The sequence below is a fragment of the Acyrthosiphon pisum genome, unplaced genomic scaffold, assembly GCF_005508785.2.
Source record: "Acyrthosiphon pisum isolate AL4f unplaced genomic scaffold, pea_aphid_22Mar2018_4r6ur Scaffold_20564;HRSCAF=21400, whole genome shotgun sequence".
NCBI classification, from domain to species: Eukaryota; Metazoa; Arthropoda; class Insecta; order Hemiptera; family Aphididae; genus Acyrthosiphon; species Acyrthosiphon pisum.
Genome location: NW_021769937.1, coordinates 2390 through 18340, shown reverse-complemented (window position 1 = coordinate 18340; position 15951 = coordinate 2390). Strand labels below are relative to the sequence as shown.

The 15951-nt window shown below is 31.4% G+C and overlaps 3 protein-coding genes across 3 annotated transcripts; all 3 read right to left on the bottom strand.

Moving 5' to 3' along the window:
• Positions 1-2626: 2626 nt before the first annotated feature.
• LOC103308429 (protein ALP1-like) lies at positions 2627-3379 on the bottom strand. Its single transcript, XM_008181771.1, has one exon. It carries the CDS (start codon positions 3377-3379, stop codon positions 2627-2629), a length of 753 nt encoding a protein of 250 aa, XP_008179993.1.
• A 4389-nt stretch (positions 3380-7768) lies between these two features.
• Positions 7769-10206, bottom strand: LOC107882883. The gene is made up of 4 exons (XM_029492014.1): positions 9904-10206; positions 9267-9729; positions 8998-9191; positions 7769-8289 (listed from the first exon to the last, which is right to left on the bottom strand). Exons 2-4 carry the CDS (start codon positions 9379-9381, stop codon positions 8050-8052), a joined length of 549 nt encoding a protein of 182 aa, XP_029347874.1. The 5' UTR covers positions 9382-9729; positions 9904-10206; the 3' UTR covers positions 7769-8049.
• A 3093-nt stretch (positions 10207-13299) lies between these two features.
• LOC103308428 lies at positions 13300-14322 on the bottom strand. Its single transcript, XM_008181770.1, has one exon. It carries the CDS (start codon positions 14320-14322, stop codon positions 13300-13302), a length of 1023 nt encoding a protein of 340 aa, XP_008179992.1.
• Between the last annotated feature and the right edge of the window lie 1629 nt (positions 14323-15951).

The following is a 15951-nucleotide window of genomic DNA, read 5'->3' as shown; positions in this document are numbered from 1 at the left end:
ATTCTTGTAAAGCTGTCATATTATTAATTTGTATAATGTTAAACTTTGACTCTAACTTATAATGCCAATTTAATATATATCTTGTTCACAACCTTAATATCATTCTCATTATTACTTTAATATTATTTTTCCCTTTAAATAAATCCTCGGCATTCACTTGCCGTTGCGTGTTTAAAGCCTACGAGCTCCACCGACTTGGCCCTCGGGTCATCACGCCGTGCGGCTCGTAGGTCACGACAAAAGTGATCCCCTTTTGTCGTGGGTGGTTTACGGAGCCCTAAAAAGCTCCGGATTCTCACAATACAAATATTAAGTTTTTTTTTTTACAATGTACCTTAACATATTATGATATCGTCTATACGTTAAAATAAAATAAAAATATTATTTATATATTCGTTTATGATTTATTGTCTTACTTATATATACACATATACATTACAAACATAAATTAATATAATTAATGACTAAGGGACATTCGTATTGCCGGTTGTACTAGGTTTCTACTAAATGCTATTCACTGACGACTGACCGTGAGAGGTGGAACATTTAAATTATTATATCCCCAAAATACCTATTGATTTGCATAGTAATAATATTGGAATACAAGCGTATATAATAATAGGTCAATAAAAGTATAATAGGTTATGCGTCTGTAAAAATAAAATTACCAAAGCGTATGCGAAGCGTACCGTAAATTATTAAATAAATCGAACGTTGCGTCGCGCTTGAATTGTGTTGTCAATACGAGTAGTATTGAGAGAATGATGCGCCGCTCCCGGAGACGGTTTCAATCACTCGCTCACGCGTCGGTAAGCGACCGAAGTGGGCGTGGTATAAAGCATTGCGTGAGAGGTTTTACGACATCTAGTGAGCGTTGTTACGTTTTAGTTTTTCTGTCGAAGACCCTTAAAACAAACTTTCCAAATTGCTTAGGCACTATTGACGGCAAACATATCCGATGTAAAAATCCTAGTAATTCTGGATCATTGTTTTTCAATTACAAAAAGTTTTTTCTGTGGTACTCATGGCTATAGCCGATGCAAATTTACAATTTATCACAATCGATGTCGGGTCTTATGGTAGAGAAGGGGACTCCAATATATTTAAGGAATGCCCATTTGGTAAAATTTTATATGCTAAAAAACTTAATCTTCCTGAACCAAATCTTTTACCAAACACAAACAACAATCCACAGCCATTCGTTTTTATTGGGGACGAAGCTTTCGCTCTACATACAAATTTATTAAGACCATATCCAGGACGTAACCTAACCGATACTCGACGTATATTTAATTATCGATTGAGTAGAGCAAGGCGGACAGTTGAGTGTGCTTTCGGAGTTCTTGCAAATAAATGGCGTGTGTTGCATACTCCCATACAAGTGGAACCTGAATTCACTGACATTATCATCAAAGCGTGTTGTATATAACATAATTTTGTTCGTAAGAGAGACGGAATTAATTTTGAAGATGCTGAAACCCATAGCCTGGATGACATAAAAGCTCGTGGAACAGGAACTCGTTCGGAAGGCATTGAAGTGAGGGATTACTTTGCTGACTATTTTATGGGCCCTGGTGCCGTAGATTTTCAGTATAAAGTATTATAAGCTGCTTATTTAAAAAGATCCTTATTATTTTATTATTTGTAAATTAGTAATAATAAATTAAAACTGTAATAGATTTAGTCTTTTTTTTTTTATTTGATCGAAAAAGTTGTATACCCAATAGAAATTAAAAATAATTACTAATAATATTGTAATACTATGTTGAAAATTTAAAAATATATAACATAATATTCTACTTACCTATATTTTCTTTTTCAGGTTCTGTTTTTTCTGTCCAATTATCTGCATACATGCTTTCCCCAATACTGAACCAACTTTTGTGTTTTATGAACTTATCCATATATTCTTTAGTACCCATTTCCCAAATAGATGGGTTACTTTGAATACATGATAATAATATGATATGAATTTATCGGTATCAAAAACCATTTTTTTTTTAAATATTTTAAAAATATATAAAATTAAAATAATCTAAAAAACGCAGCGGCCAAAACGCACAGTGTGGCACACACAATACAAAATAATGTGTTTTGTTTATACTTCCCGCCGGGTTGATTCCTGCCAAACCGCAATATGCCACACTGTGCGTTTTAGCGGCTGCGTTTCGTACTTTTTAAAAATATTACTTTTTAATTTTTGTATACAATTCTTAATTTAATTAATTATTTATTTCTAATATTTTAAACATTGCAACATTTTGGCTTTTGAAATGGTTTTCGATACTGACAAATTTATTATGTGCATTCAAAATAATCCATCAATTTGGGAAGTAGGATCAAAAGATTACATGGATAGAAATATAAAAGAAAAAAGTTGGAACACTATTGGTGAATACTTATTTGAAAATTGGACTGAAAAATCAAATACAGAAAAACAAAACACAGGTAAGTAAGTATATACTACCTTGTATATTATTTAATTATTATAATAATGATATTAAAATATTTAGGTATAATAATTTCAGCACAGAAATCTAAATATAAATACAAATAAAAAATGTTATACTGTTTTATATAAAAAAAAGATAAGTACCTACTTACAAATTATGATTAAGTAAATAAACTAAAGTACTTTGTACTGAAAATCCACTGCTCCTGGGCCCATAAAATAGTTTGCGAAGTAATCCCTTACACTAACACCTTGTGAACGAGCCCCTCCTCCGTAGGTTTCAATGTCATCAATACTGTTGACTTCAGAATCTTCATAATTGATGCCATCTCTCTTACGGACAAAGTTGTGTAGAATACAACAAGCTTTGACAATTTCATCAGTAAAATCTGGCCCTACTTGAATCGATGTATGTAATACACGCCATTTATTAGCCAATACTCCAAATGCGCATTCAACTGTGCGCCTTGCTCTCGATAACCTATAGTTAAATACTCTCCGTGTATCGTTAAGATTACGCCCCGGATAAGGCCTTAGTAAATTTGTGTGTAAAGCGAAAGCTTCGTCTCCAACAAACACATAAGGCTGAGGGCTACTATTTGTATTTGGTAATATAATTGGTTCTGGAATATTCAATTTCTCGGCATATAATAGTTTACCAAATGGACACTCTTTAAAAACATTAGAATCTCCTTCACGGCCGTAAGATCCTACATCAATTGAAATAAAATTTAAATTTGCATCCACTACAGCCATCAATACTATAGAAAAGAATTTTTTGTAGTTGAAAAACAATGATCCTGAGTTGTCAGGATTTTTACATCTTATATGTTTCCCATCTATTGCTCCGAGACAATTGGGGAAATTTGTTTTCAAATAAAAAACTCTCGATATTTCCACCCATTCGTCTGTAGTTGGTGCAGGCATTTCTATTAAATGTAAATTGGTCCAAATCGCTTGACATGTTTCTCTAACAACCACTCCGATTGTACTTCTTCCAACACGAAAATCGAATTTTAGAGCGGCAAAGTACGTACCAGTTGATAAATATCTTGAAAAGATTTAAAAACAATTAAAAAATTATTATAATATTAATAATAAATATCTGGTTGAAGTATGGCTTTTGGATTTTGATAAATGTTGTCAAAATTCGAACTTTAAATGCTTATATAAAAAAAATGGGGCCTATTTATGGAAAAAAAAACTAAAAAATTGAAATTTGAAATTGTCCGTAAACAGCTCATTATTTTAATGTACTATTCTAGTCAAAGAAATGAAAACCAAATGGAGACATATATGGGACAATTATTCGAAGTTCATCAACCAAGCAAAAAGTGGCGATAGTGCTACAAAAAAAAAATTATCTATGCTGAATCACTTTCATTTTTACAGCACGTAATTAAAAAAAGAAGGTAATAATAAAATAAGTATTATTATAATATATTATATTTTAATATAATAAGAATTCATGACTGCCTTAGTTAATTTCCTCATTTTAACTTTTTAACAGTATTTATTATTCAATGGCATATTTGATAAATTGTTATAAACAAATTTAGAACTTAGTGACATGGTTACATTTTTTTTTTAAAAATTATAAATTTTATAAATTTTTCATAAAAATATTCCTCAATTCCACTTATTAATTAATAGTTATTACAAATAAAAAAAAGAAAAATACTATTATTATTAATCATCATAAAATGTAATCTTTTTATATGATTAAAGAATAAAAAGTAATTGTAATGCAATCTTATATTGTAGAACAACTGGCAATTTTAATGAACTTGGGCAAGATAACAATGGAGAAGAAACTGAAGAAGAAGAAGAAGAAATTAACATCACTGTGGGTGCAGATGAAATTGAAAGAAATGAGAACTCACCTGCTTCAACATTTCAAAAAAATAAAACTGGAACTTCAATCACATAACACAAGAGGAAAAAATCTAAGAAAAATAATGTAACACAATTTCAGCAAGAATTATTAAGTGCTCTAAATAATCCTGAAGAAGAAAATAACTCTGATCCTGATAGGGCATTTTTAGTGTCTTTATTACCAGATTACAAAAGGTTAACATATGAACAAAAAACAGATTTTCGTATAATGACCTTACAATATTTTAGACAAATTTCATTTGAAGCTAACCAATCTCAACCATTATATGATGTGCATCATAATGCAACTTATCCAAGTATCTCAAAAGCACATTATACCTCACAACTAACCTTACCTATCTTGTCCACATATACATCATCTACATCAGATTCAACGTTAAAAGTACCACCTCCACAGGCTCAACATTCTATAGCATTCCCTCCATTACATTCTTCTGGGTCATATATATCTGCAGACCAAAATAATGCCAATACAATTTCCGATTATTACAAAAATTATCAATAATATCTATTATTACCTATCTTAAGTTTTTTTTATTTTGCATAGGTACTAAAGTGGTTGTTTTTTTTTTTAATTTTATTTGATTTACCTATTACTTTTGTTGTAAATTATACAAAAACAATAGGTACATATGGCACTGTAGCTACTAAGTATTTTTTTAAGAATTTTTTTTTTTATTTTGTATTCTAAAGTGATTGTTTATCTTTTTTTTTTTAATTTAAAGAACTACATTACATTTGTTTTTATTTTAATACTATAAATAGTATTTGATTTTGTTACATAAAAAAATACCTAAAGAGTATATTTTTTAATTTTATTTGATTTACCTATTACTTTTGTTGTAAATTATACAAAAACAATAGGTACATATGGTACTGTAACTACTAAGTATTTTTTTAAGAATTTTTTTTTTTATTTTGTATTCTAAAGTGATTGTTTATCTTTTTTATTTAATTTAAAGAACTACATTACATTTGTTTTTATTTTAATACTATAAATAGTATTTGATTTTGTTACATAAAAAAATACCTAAAGAGTATATTTTTTAATTTTATTTGATTTACCTATTACTTTTGTTTTAATATTTTTTGAACAGTTTTATATTGTTAATAAGTATTAATAAAATTTTCCCAATTATAGGGTTCAAAATTTCCAGGAAAAAAACATTTTTCCATCAAATATCTTACAAATAACCGTGGTTTTAACAAAACGGAGAAAAATTGGGGACATTTAAAATTTACAGAAAAATGGATTTTGAGGAAAAATTTGACAAAAAAAAAAAAAAATTTACAACTTAGTTCATAGTTGGTAGGTAAAGTTCATTAGACAATAAATTAAAAATAAATACCTAATATAAATATAGAAAATATTTAACAGTTTAAATAGTGTAATACCATCAGTTGATTTTTATAATTAATTTTCCAAAAAATATTTTAATTTTTTTAATTATCCGAAAACTTCTTTAATTTGATTATAGACCTAATATAATTTTTATATTCTTTTAATATCAATTTTACATATTTTTGGGCCCCTGGGAAAAAAACTGGTTTTTTCCGAAATGTTCACGAATTTTCCAGCATCTTTATCCCTTCTTGATTATATTTTATTTTTATCTATTTACCAATTTTTTTTACAAATTACAACATATTATTATATTAATTTGAGTTACAACATGTTATTGTAAAATATTATTTTATATTTTTATATAGCCGCCAAACACATGTTTAAATTTTAACTAACTTACCTCAAAGTAATTGTAAGCCGTTCTTCAGCACAAATTGGATTACGAAATACTGTGGTGGTTTTAGTTATACGTGGACGTAGAATTTCTAATAACTCATCAAAACTCGAAATTGACATTCGATAGTATTCGAAAAATTTTTGTGGATAACGCCTTATGTTTTCAAAAAAATCTTTAAAATATCCCGTTTTTTCTCGTTCCACTTTGAGAGGATGAACCCAGTACCTCCTTTCTGATTTAATTGTATCCAATAAACCAAGTGCTTCAGCTACTGCAATGACTTTTACTTTTTTATGATTCATTCTAACAAGGTAAAAACTTATAAATTAATAAATAACAATTTACTAAAATGAACAAATTATAATAATATGCTTACTTGTGTAGAATAGTCAAATTTTTAAATTTAATATGTTTGAATAATATAAATACGCACTTAATAAATCGCACGATGTAATTTTTTGAATTAAATATTTTATACTAAAGTAAGTATCACATTCAGAACTATGTTAGAGAAGTAAAGTAGTTAAAGATACTTTGGTTGGTACTTTCGATGCCACGTCCATCGCGTTAATGAAATAATTTGACCTACGAGGCAAATAGAAGGAACGTTTTCAAAAAGAAAAACGCATAGATGTGATATCTACGCGTCATCCCTATGAGCAATAAAATATTTAAAAAATGTTTTTAAAAATATAAAAAAAAGAATAAAAAAAAGTTTTTAAAACATATGCAGCAATGTTTTGATGGCCGCTTTTTCATTAAAAAAAAAATATTAAATTAACATTTTTAAAATGTATTAAAATTATTTTTTTATAGTCTTTAAAATCTATTTAAATTATGTTTTGTTTATTTAAAAACAACCAAAAAAGATTTTTTATATATTTTGTAAAAGCTTCCTAAATGTTTTTTAAACATATGCATAAATGTTAAAAATGCAGTGTATCAGCTAAAAAAAACATTTAAAACAATTGTTATAGGTATAGGTACATTATGTTAATTTTTTCAAATACACACATAGGCAGTTATAGAATTGCAAGAATTTGTTTATTAAAAAAAAAAAACATGTATTAATTTATAATTCGAATTATATTGATCAATATTATAAAAAACAAAAACAAATTTAATTTTAAATAAAATAATAAAGAACCTTGATGGTTAGGCATAATAATATGTATAAAATTATTAATACAAAATAAAATAATAATATATATACCTAATAAGATATGTATTCTGCGTATACATTATAGCTATACTTTAATACTTATTTATAAAAGAAAACAACAACTTTTAAGTATATAATAAAATAAAAACAATAACCACACTTGGATGTAATAAATAACTGGTTATAAGTCAGATAGGCTGGTCTGCGAACACGTGGCAGGATCATCATCTATTGCTGAAGTAGTCAAAGAAGATACTTTAATGGCATTTCTATAATTAATAAATACAATTATATTAAAAAATGTTTATTTAAATCTTATAATAATGTAAAATAACTGAAAATGTAGGTATGCCTTTTAATTCTGGTTTCGCTCTGAGCCATCCATGGGCTTATGAATTCTATAATACCAGCTTTTGTAGTGGTAGGAAATTTGTGTTGTATTGCATCTAATAATAAAATATAAAACAATATTATATATATTATAAAATTATATGTACCTAATACAAAATACGAGCAATATACATTTAATTTGGAAACAAGCTTCTCTACAATTTTGAATATTATAATATAAAAGTGTGTGAAATACTACAAGTTATATGATAACATTAATAACTCTATTCAAAATTACTGTTTATTACTGTTAGTCGTTCCTATACAATGTCCAGTAAAGTTTCAGCTAACACTAACTGATACTGATAATAGATTTTATTACCGGCAGAATTCTGGCCAACTTTAACTGGATTATATTGTATTCTTATAAGAACTAGCCTTAGAGAATTAACAATATTGTTTGTAATTCAAGGATGTGAAACTTGTTCATAAATATTAAAATTGTAAATAATAAAAAATAATTGATATGAATATTGCCTACTTATTATAACTTTGTGAATTGGACTTGCTTCAAGACTTTTTTTTTTTTTTTGCCCCTTCCAACTATAATCCGCAATAAATTCATCTGAAAACATTATCCTCATTGTTGATGTTGTCATTTTGGATAAACTCTTTATCCCACCAATGGTAAATGCAATTGTGGACACCTATTAAGTTAATTGTACATTATTAATGCATGGTCTAAAACATATTTTAAAATACAAAAAATATAATTTTATTAAAGAATATCACAACACTAACTTTTTTTAATTTTGAGTCTATTGGTGTATTATTGTAGCCAAAATTATTAAAAACGTTTTAGTAAAAATCCAAAGTTGAAAAAAATGATTATTTATCAAGATAATGAGTCGATGAATGCTGCGTGGCGCTATATAGAACCGACAGGTGAGTAGCCGCCAATGTGTTACAAGTTTATGTGTTTTGATTTATACAATGGTTTTAATAACTTACAACATAGTATTTCAGAATTTTGTTTTTCATAAATCGAAGTATATCTATGTGCTTAAGACGATGGCTATTGATTTAAAATTTAATATATAATAAAATATATATTTAGTGTGGTGATGTCCTTTAATATAGGTAGGTATAATGAAATTGTATTATTTAAGAGAAAATTTTTATTTAGGTATTATTTTTTTTATACTTATACAATATATATTGTTTCAACTTAGAAATTGGTTCCTAATAATATTACACTAGCCTTGGCTTATTAATTTAAAAGAATATATGTACTAAAATATTAAAACAAAATGTATTATATAGTTTAACTAATATTATGAATACTAATATTATCTATTATGAATAGAAAATAATATAAAGTAGTAAACTAGCTATCTTTAACACTTCATAATTACCAGTTTATGAAAATATTCAATATCTTCAAGTTTGTTTTCTAACATCTTAAGACCATCTTCACTTTTTATTGGAAATATATTGTCCATTTCATAATTAGATACTACTACAGTTTTTTTATCATCAGTTGTATCCTTATTATCAATGAGATGATGTTTAATATAAGAAACAGTATTCCTTAGTTTCATTATATCGGCTGCAATAATGGTGCAATTAAAATAAATAACTTAAAAAGAAATAATCACCTGACAATTTAAGATTTTTAACTCACCAGAAATGAAACACAGGTCTGATGAAGAGCATCGGTGTTCGTTTTTACTGTAACGTGTACCAATTAAAGGACATACAGGTTTAGAAGACTTATCACCTTCCACTAGAGTACTCATAACAGCTCTAGAGCTTGATGTAGAAGGTGACAAAGTTGATATTGAATTAAATGTTCTCTTTGTAGCAGATTTCAACAATACAGGTGGAGGAGTAGGAAACTGACGTTCAATGTTTACTGGTAATCTGGCTTGTAGTCCTAAGTTTTCAATAGAACTGGTCGAAGGATGTGGATCATTATTATCTAGAGCAATATCCTCATCGCTACTACTTATTTCAAAAAGTGGCTTTGAAGAAGTTGTTTTTTTTTCGGCAACCTTTACCTCTAATTTCAAACTCAGAATCTAAATTAGACTCACTTTGTTTTTTATTTGCTTTTATCATCATTTTATATCCTTTCTCATAATCATCTATAAAAATAAATCAATTTTGACATAAGTATTTTAAAAATCACACTATAAAAAGTAGCCAATGCTTCAATGCTTATTTTGTAATTAATTGAATATTGTAGTTATAAGAACAAAGTAAATTTATTAATAACAAAACAAATTTTTCACGAAATTAATCATTAAAATTAAACTTACTAATATCTTGTTCAATAATGACCATATTGAAAACTTCCCAATCATCTTTGCAATCTGTGTTTTCTTTTGCCAACTTTTTTACAGTGCTTACACGAGCAACGGGGTATAAGCAGTGTTTATCATTCACTATCCACTTATTTGGTACTACATCATAGTATGTTACCTCATCCGTATCAATAATTTTGATTAATGACCACATTGTTACGTATTATCTGAAACTAAGTTGGATAAAATAAGTTTAAAAAAATATATTGTTTTGTACCTACACATATACCATACCTATAGACATATATTTTTTCTATTTTATTCTCTCCCTTAAACAATTCATAAATAAACATAAACAACCAGATAAACAACTTTATACTTTAAATTCAAAATGCTTAGGTAACTTAATACATAATCATTAAATATACATCACTCAGCATTAAAGTTTTAAATTAAATGAACAAATATTTTACATGTTTTAGGCATAATATTCTTCATCTTATTGTTCATAAATCTAACTCTTATATTATAACCTAATATTAAAAGTACAAACAATACTTATCCTAATAAATAATCTTTACATTTACAATAGGTATTTAACTTAGATGAATTAAAGGTAAGACAATATATGACTGATTTTTGTATGGAAAATATATATATTTTAAGCAAATTTCTGAAACTGGCCACATTTTTAAGGTGGAAAAATGTTGAACGACATAAATTCCAAGTGATGAGCTATTACGGCACTGAATAGTAATCTTCTTGTGATACAAATTTTTTACCAATGACAACTTCAGTTTTTAGTGATTTTGAATAAGCAAAGTTGTGCACCATTATAATATCACCATTCTTTGACCCACAGCAATTATCAGGTTTTGTTATTCTTAATTGAAAGTGGTGAAACATATGAATCTTGTATTGTGGTCCACAACAATCTGATAGAAGAGGACCATCACAGTGAATATGTGATATTTTTGGTAATGATGATTGTCGAGGAGTTTCAAAATAGTTTTCTAATAAAAAACATTCACCTAATCGATTACAGATTTGTTCAGCTGGTTTATTATATCCTCGCACCATTGATTTAATTTTTTGCAAATAATTTTCAAACTGAAATGCAGATATTGTTTCTAAAGTAAAATTTGATGTTATTCCTGAATAGTAATCAGAGTCATCAACTAAATGAATTAAACCGTGAAAATTATGAGTGATAAAGTCTTTACTATACAGAAGAATAAAGTCTTCAACAAAACGTTGTAGTAACGATCTTGCATAATTGCGCATCTCACTATCTTTACACATTTTAGGTGACAATAAAATAGTAACTGCAAAATGAAGAGTTAGAAAGTTCTCATATTTTTTACTAGTTAGAACAGATTTTAAGACAACCGGTCCTAAATATAGCAAAAATGTTCTAAATTCTGTAGCTTTCCAACGAAGTAAAAGTTTCAGCTCTCTTGGTTTCCTATTAATCTCAATAGGTACACATGAACGATATTCAACTAATAATGATGATAATCTAAGACAGAGTTTACTAGACAATTTGTGAGGAATATTTCCTGTACTCCATGTTAAAATCATAGTTCGAGTTACTCCTAAATAAACAAGATGCATTATATCTAAAACAAATGAGTTGTTAAAATGCAGTCCTGGGATTTTTGTAAGTAACGTTTTAGTTTTATGAAATTCTGTATCTGACCAATTATGAAAATCTTCATTTGTTCTTAGTACACAATCAAGATCTGTAAATATTCTACGGTTGTTACTCGTTTCACCTTTAACAACACATCTTGTACACGAGTTATACCCACTAAAAGACTTTATACCAAGAATGTCTGCCTTTGCAGGAGCATCACAACAGAAAGCAACAACTTTCACTGGTATGGTTTTTCCACTTTGATGTAAAATACCTTTCTCTGATAAATTATTCACCTCATTAACAAATTCTTCTAGGTAAGAATCCATATCATGAAGTTTACCTTTACCACAGTATAAACCAATTGGAAACACTTTATTTTGTAGTTCATTTATATCTGATAATATCCCAAATAAAATTGGTATGACTTGTATGTTCGAACTTTTAAAAATTGGAATACCATCTATATTAATTATTAGTTTTAAACTATGAATTGAATCTTGAAAAGGACCAGAAATAATTCTTTTAAGTTGTTTCTCAAGTCCTATGTGAATATATTTTCCAGGAGAAACAATTTTTGAACAAAATTTAGTCTTGGAAGTTTTCAACAATGTCCTAGCATCACTTGGTAAAGCAGAGGTTAAACCAGGAACTGTATCTTTCAATCCCCGTAGTAAATCAGTTAGACAATTATGAGTTACATTATGTTGAATAGACCATCTTTGAAGAAACTTTTGTAAGATGTAAGGAGATTCTTGTGGTTGTTCAGAATTTGCATCTATTATTAATGGAACATCAGAAAATGTGCTTTCAGCCGAAGAACACTCTGAATCAGAAGTTACATTACTCAAAATGAACTCAACCTCATCACTTAATATTTCATCAGAAGATTTTTTGCATTCCTCAGAAGGTAAAGCTTCAAAATCAATTAAGGAAACATTAAATGAATTAGAACATTTTGCATTATTTAAAAGATTTGTCATTGGTTCTTCAGACTCTTCATGACTTTCTGGTGCCTCATTGAATTTATGACAATCCTCATTTATGCGCCTACGTTGACTTCTTTTGGAGAGGTTCTTAAAATGTTCCCGTTTTCTTGGCATTTCTTTTATGCCTAGGGTCCTTCCAACGTTGATTTCCGGCTGGACTGTACTCAGGTCATGTGATTACATATTATACGATAATATTATTTTTATGTTACTAAATTTAAGAGGTTAATTATAATTTACATTTTTTTTTTTAAAAAAAAAAAACAACCATTCCCCCTACACTTTCCTAAAGCATGGTCGCTACATTTGGCCACTTTATTTTGAGTATAGGAAATGGAAGTACAGGTTTATGGGAATATTATGTCGAGGAGTTGCCTTCCATCGGTAGCACTGCTAGCTTTACCACTGGACGTTTAATGCTACCGTTATTTGTTCGAACAGTTGCCACACGAACGACACCGTCTTGTCCGGGATGTGTGCTTTCGATTCGACCAAGTTTCCAGAACATTGGGGGTTGATTTGGTGTTTGTATTAATACGAGGTCTCCGACCTTGACGTTAGGTTGGTGCTGAACCCATTTGGAACGGCCCTGTAAAGTTGTCAAATATTCGGAGGCCCAGCGTTTCCAAAAGGATTGATATATCTGTCGAAGGAGTTCCCAACGATTCAACCGGTTCTGGGCGATATAAGTTTGGTCTGGTTCAGGGATGGCAGTTAAAGGCTGGCCGATGAGGAAATCGCCGGGTGACAGTGCTCGTAAGTCGTGTGGATCAGACGACATGGCAGTTAACGGGCGAGAATTCGTAAAACCTGGGAGTCAGTCCAGGTATAAATTGCTGAAATAGAGATAGCACTTTCAAACGTGTCGCAAAGCCGCTGTATCGTCTGAGCTAACAGCAAGGCACCGCATAGCTCCAGGCGTGGTATCGTCAGAGATCGATCGAGGCTCCCCAGTTTAAGTGGTGCTACCTTGGATTTTGATGTGATAAAATATACCTTTATGTCTCCATTGACATCAATCGTGCGAAGATACACCACTGCTGCGTATCCTCTCTCAGATGCATCACAGAACCCAAGTAACTGTGTCACAAGTCGAGTCGAAACCACTATGTGTCGAGGTAGCTTAATTTCACAAACAAGATGTAGCTCAGACGCGAATTTCCCCCAAGACGTCATCAACGACGGTGGTAGCGGATCGTCCCAATCCAAACCAGACTGCCAGATGGTTTGCATGAGCGACTTTGCCCAAAAAATGATTGGGGCTATCGCGCCCACCGGGTCGTACAATTTTGCTATTGTTGACAACACCACCCGCTTCGTCGCGGTCAATGGTACTGGTGAAGTATGGTAGCTAAAAGTATCGGTTACGGGATCCCAATGAAGTCCCAATATTTTGACGGACATGTCGTCCTTGGGATCAAACGACGGTTGAACTGCGTGGTCGCCTTGTGGAATATGACGTAGGACCTCACGACTGTTTGACGACCATTTCTTCAACTCGAAACCCGCCTGCATCAGAAGCTGGACGAGGTCCGCTTGACGTTGCAGCATCGCAGACACCGTATCATCACCGGACACAATGTCGTCAACATATGTTTGGGTGGACAATATCTTACGAGCTAATGGGAATTTGTGGCCGTCGTCGTGTTCCAATTGGTGGAGGACTCGAATGGCCTGGTATGGTGATGCGGATACTCCGTAAGTAACTGTTGTGAGTTCATAGTCTTGAAGCTCGTCTGAAGGGGAATTTCGCCATACAATATGCTGGTAAGTGCGATCATCAGAGTGTATTTGAATCTGACGGTACATTTTGCAGATGTCCGCTGTGAACATGTAACGTCTCAATCGACACCTGTGGAGTATTTGCGTGATATCACTTTGAAGTTTAGGACCAGTGTATAACAGGTCGTTGAGTGAACATTTTGACGTGGATGCTGCAGATGCGTCGAACACCACGCGAAGTTTAATGTTTGTTTAATGCTCAACAGGTGGTGATGGCTCTTCTATCGACCAAAACTGATGCATTAGGTGATCGATTGACGGTTGAGTAGACAGTAGTAGTGACACGCATGGCGATGAATCCGTGATAGTCGTGTGGCCGATTATGACCCATCCGAGGCTAGTTTCAAACGCTGAAGGGAATCCGCGAGCATGTAGTACTCGCACACAGTCACCTAAAATATTGACGTAGACATCTGCGCCGAGTAAAAATTCAATTGGTGCTGGATTATCAAACTCAGGGTCCGCCAGCTCAACATGGTTGTATGTGTTTAGAATGTCTGGACTTAACTTAGACGCGGGCATCGGACCAGTTATTTTTGATAGAATTAATGGGTCACACGATATTTTTGGGTTGTCCGCGTGTCTTGGTCTGAACGTCAAGTGTGTAGATCCCTTTGTAGCTGGTACATGTGCTTGTGATAATCCCATGACTGAGGTGTTACAAGATCGACGTCTTAGACCCAGACGAGACGCGCACGCATGGGTTATGACAGAAATTTGAGACCCGGTATCGAGCAGCGCACGAACTGGAGTCCAATCACCGATATTGTTGCGGACATGGATTATGGCTGTTCCAAGAATAACATTTCCACTTGATTGGAATGTTCCAACAAATGGTTTTTCCAGCCCTGTTGAAGTTGACGTTCCCGAGGCTGTGTTAGCTGCAAGCGATGGTTCATGAGCTTCAGCAGTAGACATTAGTGCCGATGTCTTTTTGGGACGTTGACTGAGGTGAAGTAGTGAATGGTGTTTCCAGAGCACTCACGACATGTGTGCATGGACGAGCATTCAGAGGTTTTATGCGTGGGACTGAAACAATTCATACATAGCCGCTTACTTTTGGCGAAGTCAAACCGTTTTTGAACACTGTACTGAGAAAACTTCGGACATTGATGTAGGAAGTGATTGTCTTGACAGAGTTTACATAATTTCGTTCCCGTAGTGGAAGAGGCGAATAGCAGTGACTTCGAGTGTCCACCTTTAAATGGTGACGGTTTTGTGGGATGAGCGCTAATATTCTGAAGTACCTGACATCTGATTTGAATAAATTCTAACAATATGTTGAGTGTTGGTGTCTCGACGTGATAGCATTCGGACTCAAACAATCGTCGGGTGCATGGATCTAATGCTCTAGATGCGATGTAAAATAGTAAAAAACCTTCCAGATCTTCGACTTCAAGTGCCTTAATCGCTGCGATGTTTTCTTGAAAGGTGGCCAAGAATGACTTCAAATTTGACAACGACTCTTTGGCTAATGGTGCAAAATGAAAAATTGCATCTAAGTGTGCTGTCATAAGTACTCGCTTATTGTCGTACATAGTGTGCAGATTGTCCCACACAATGTCATAATTGTATTCTGTTAACGACAGCGAACGCACTACACTACCGGCAGTGCCCGTCGTGGAAGCTAATAAATGATGGAACTTTTCGATTTTT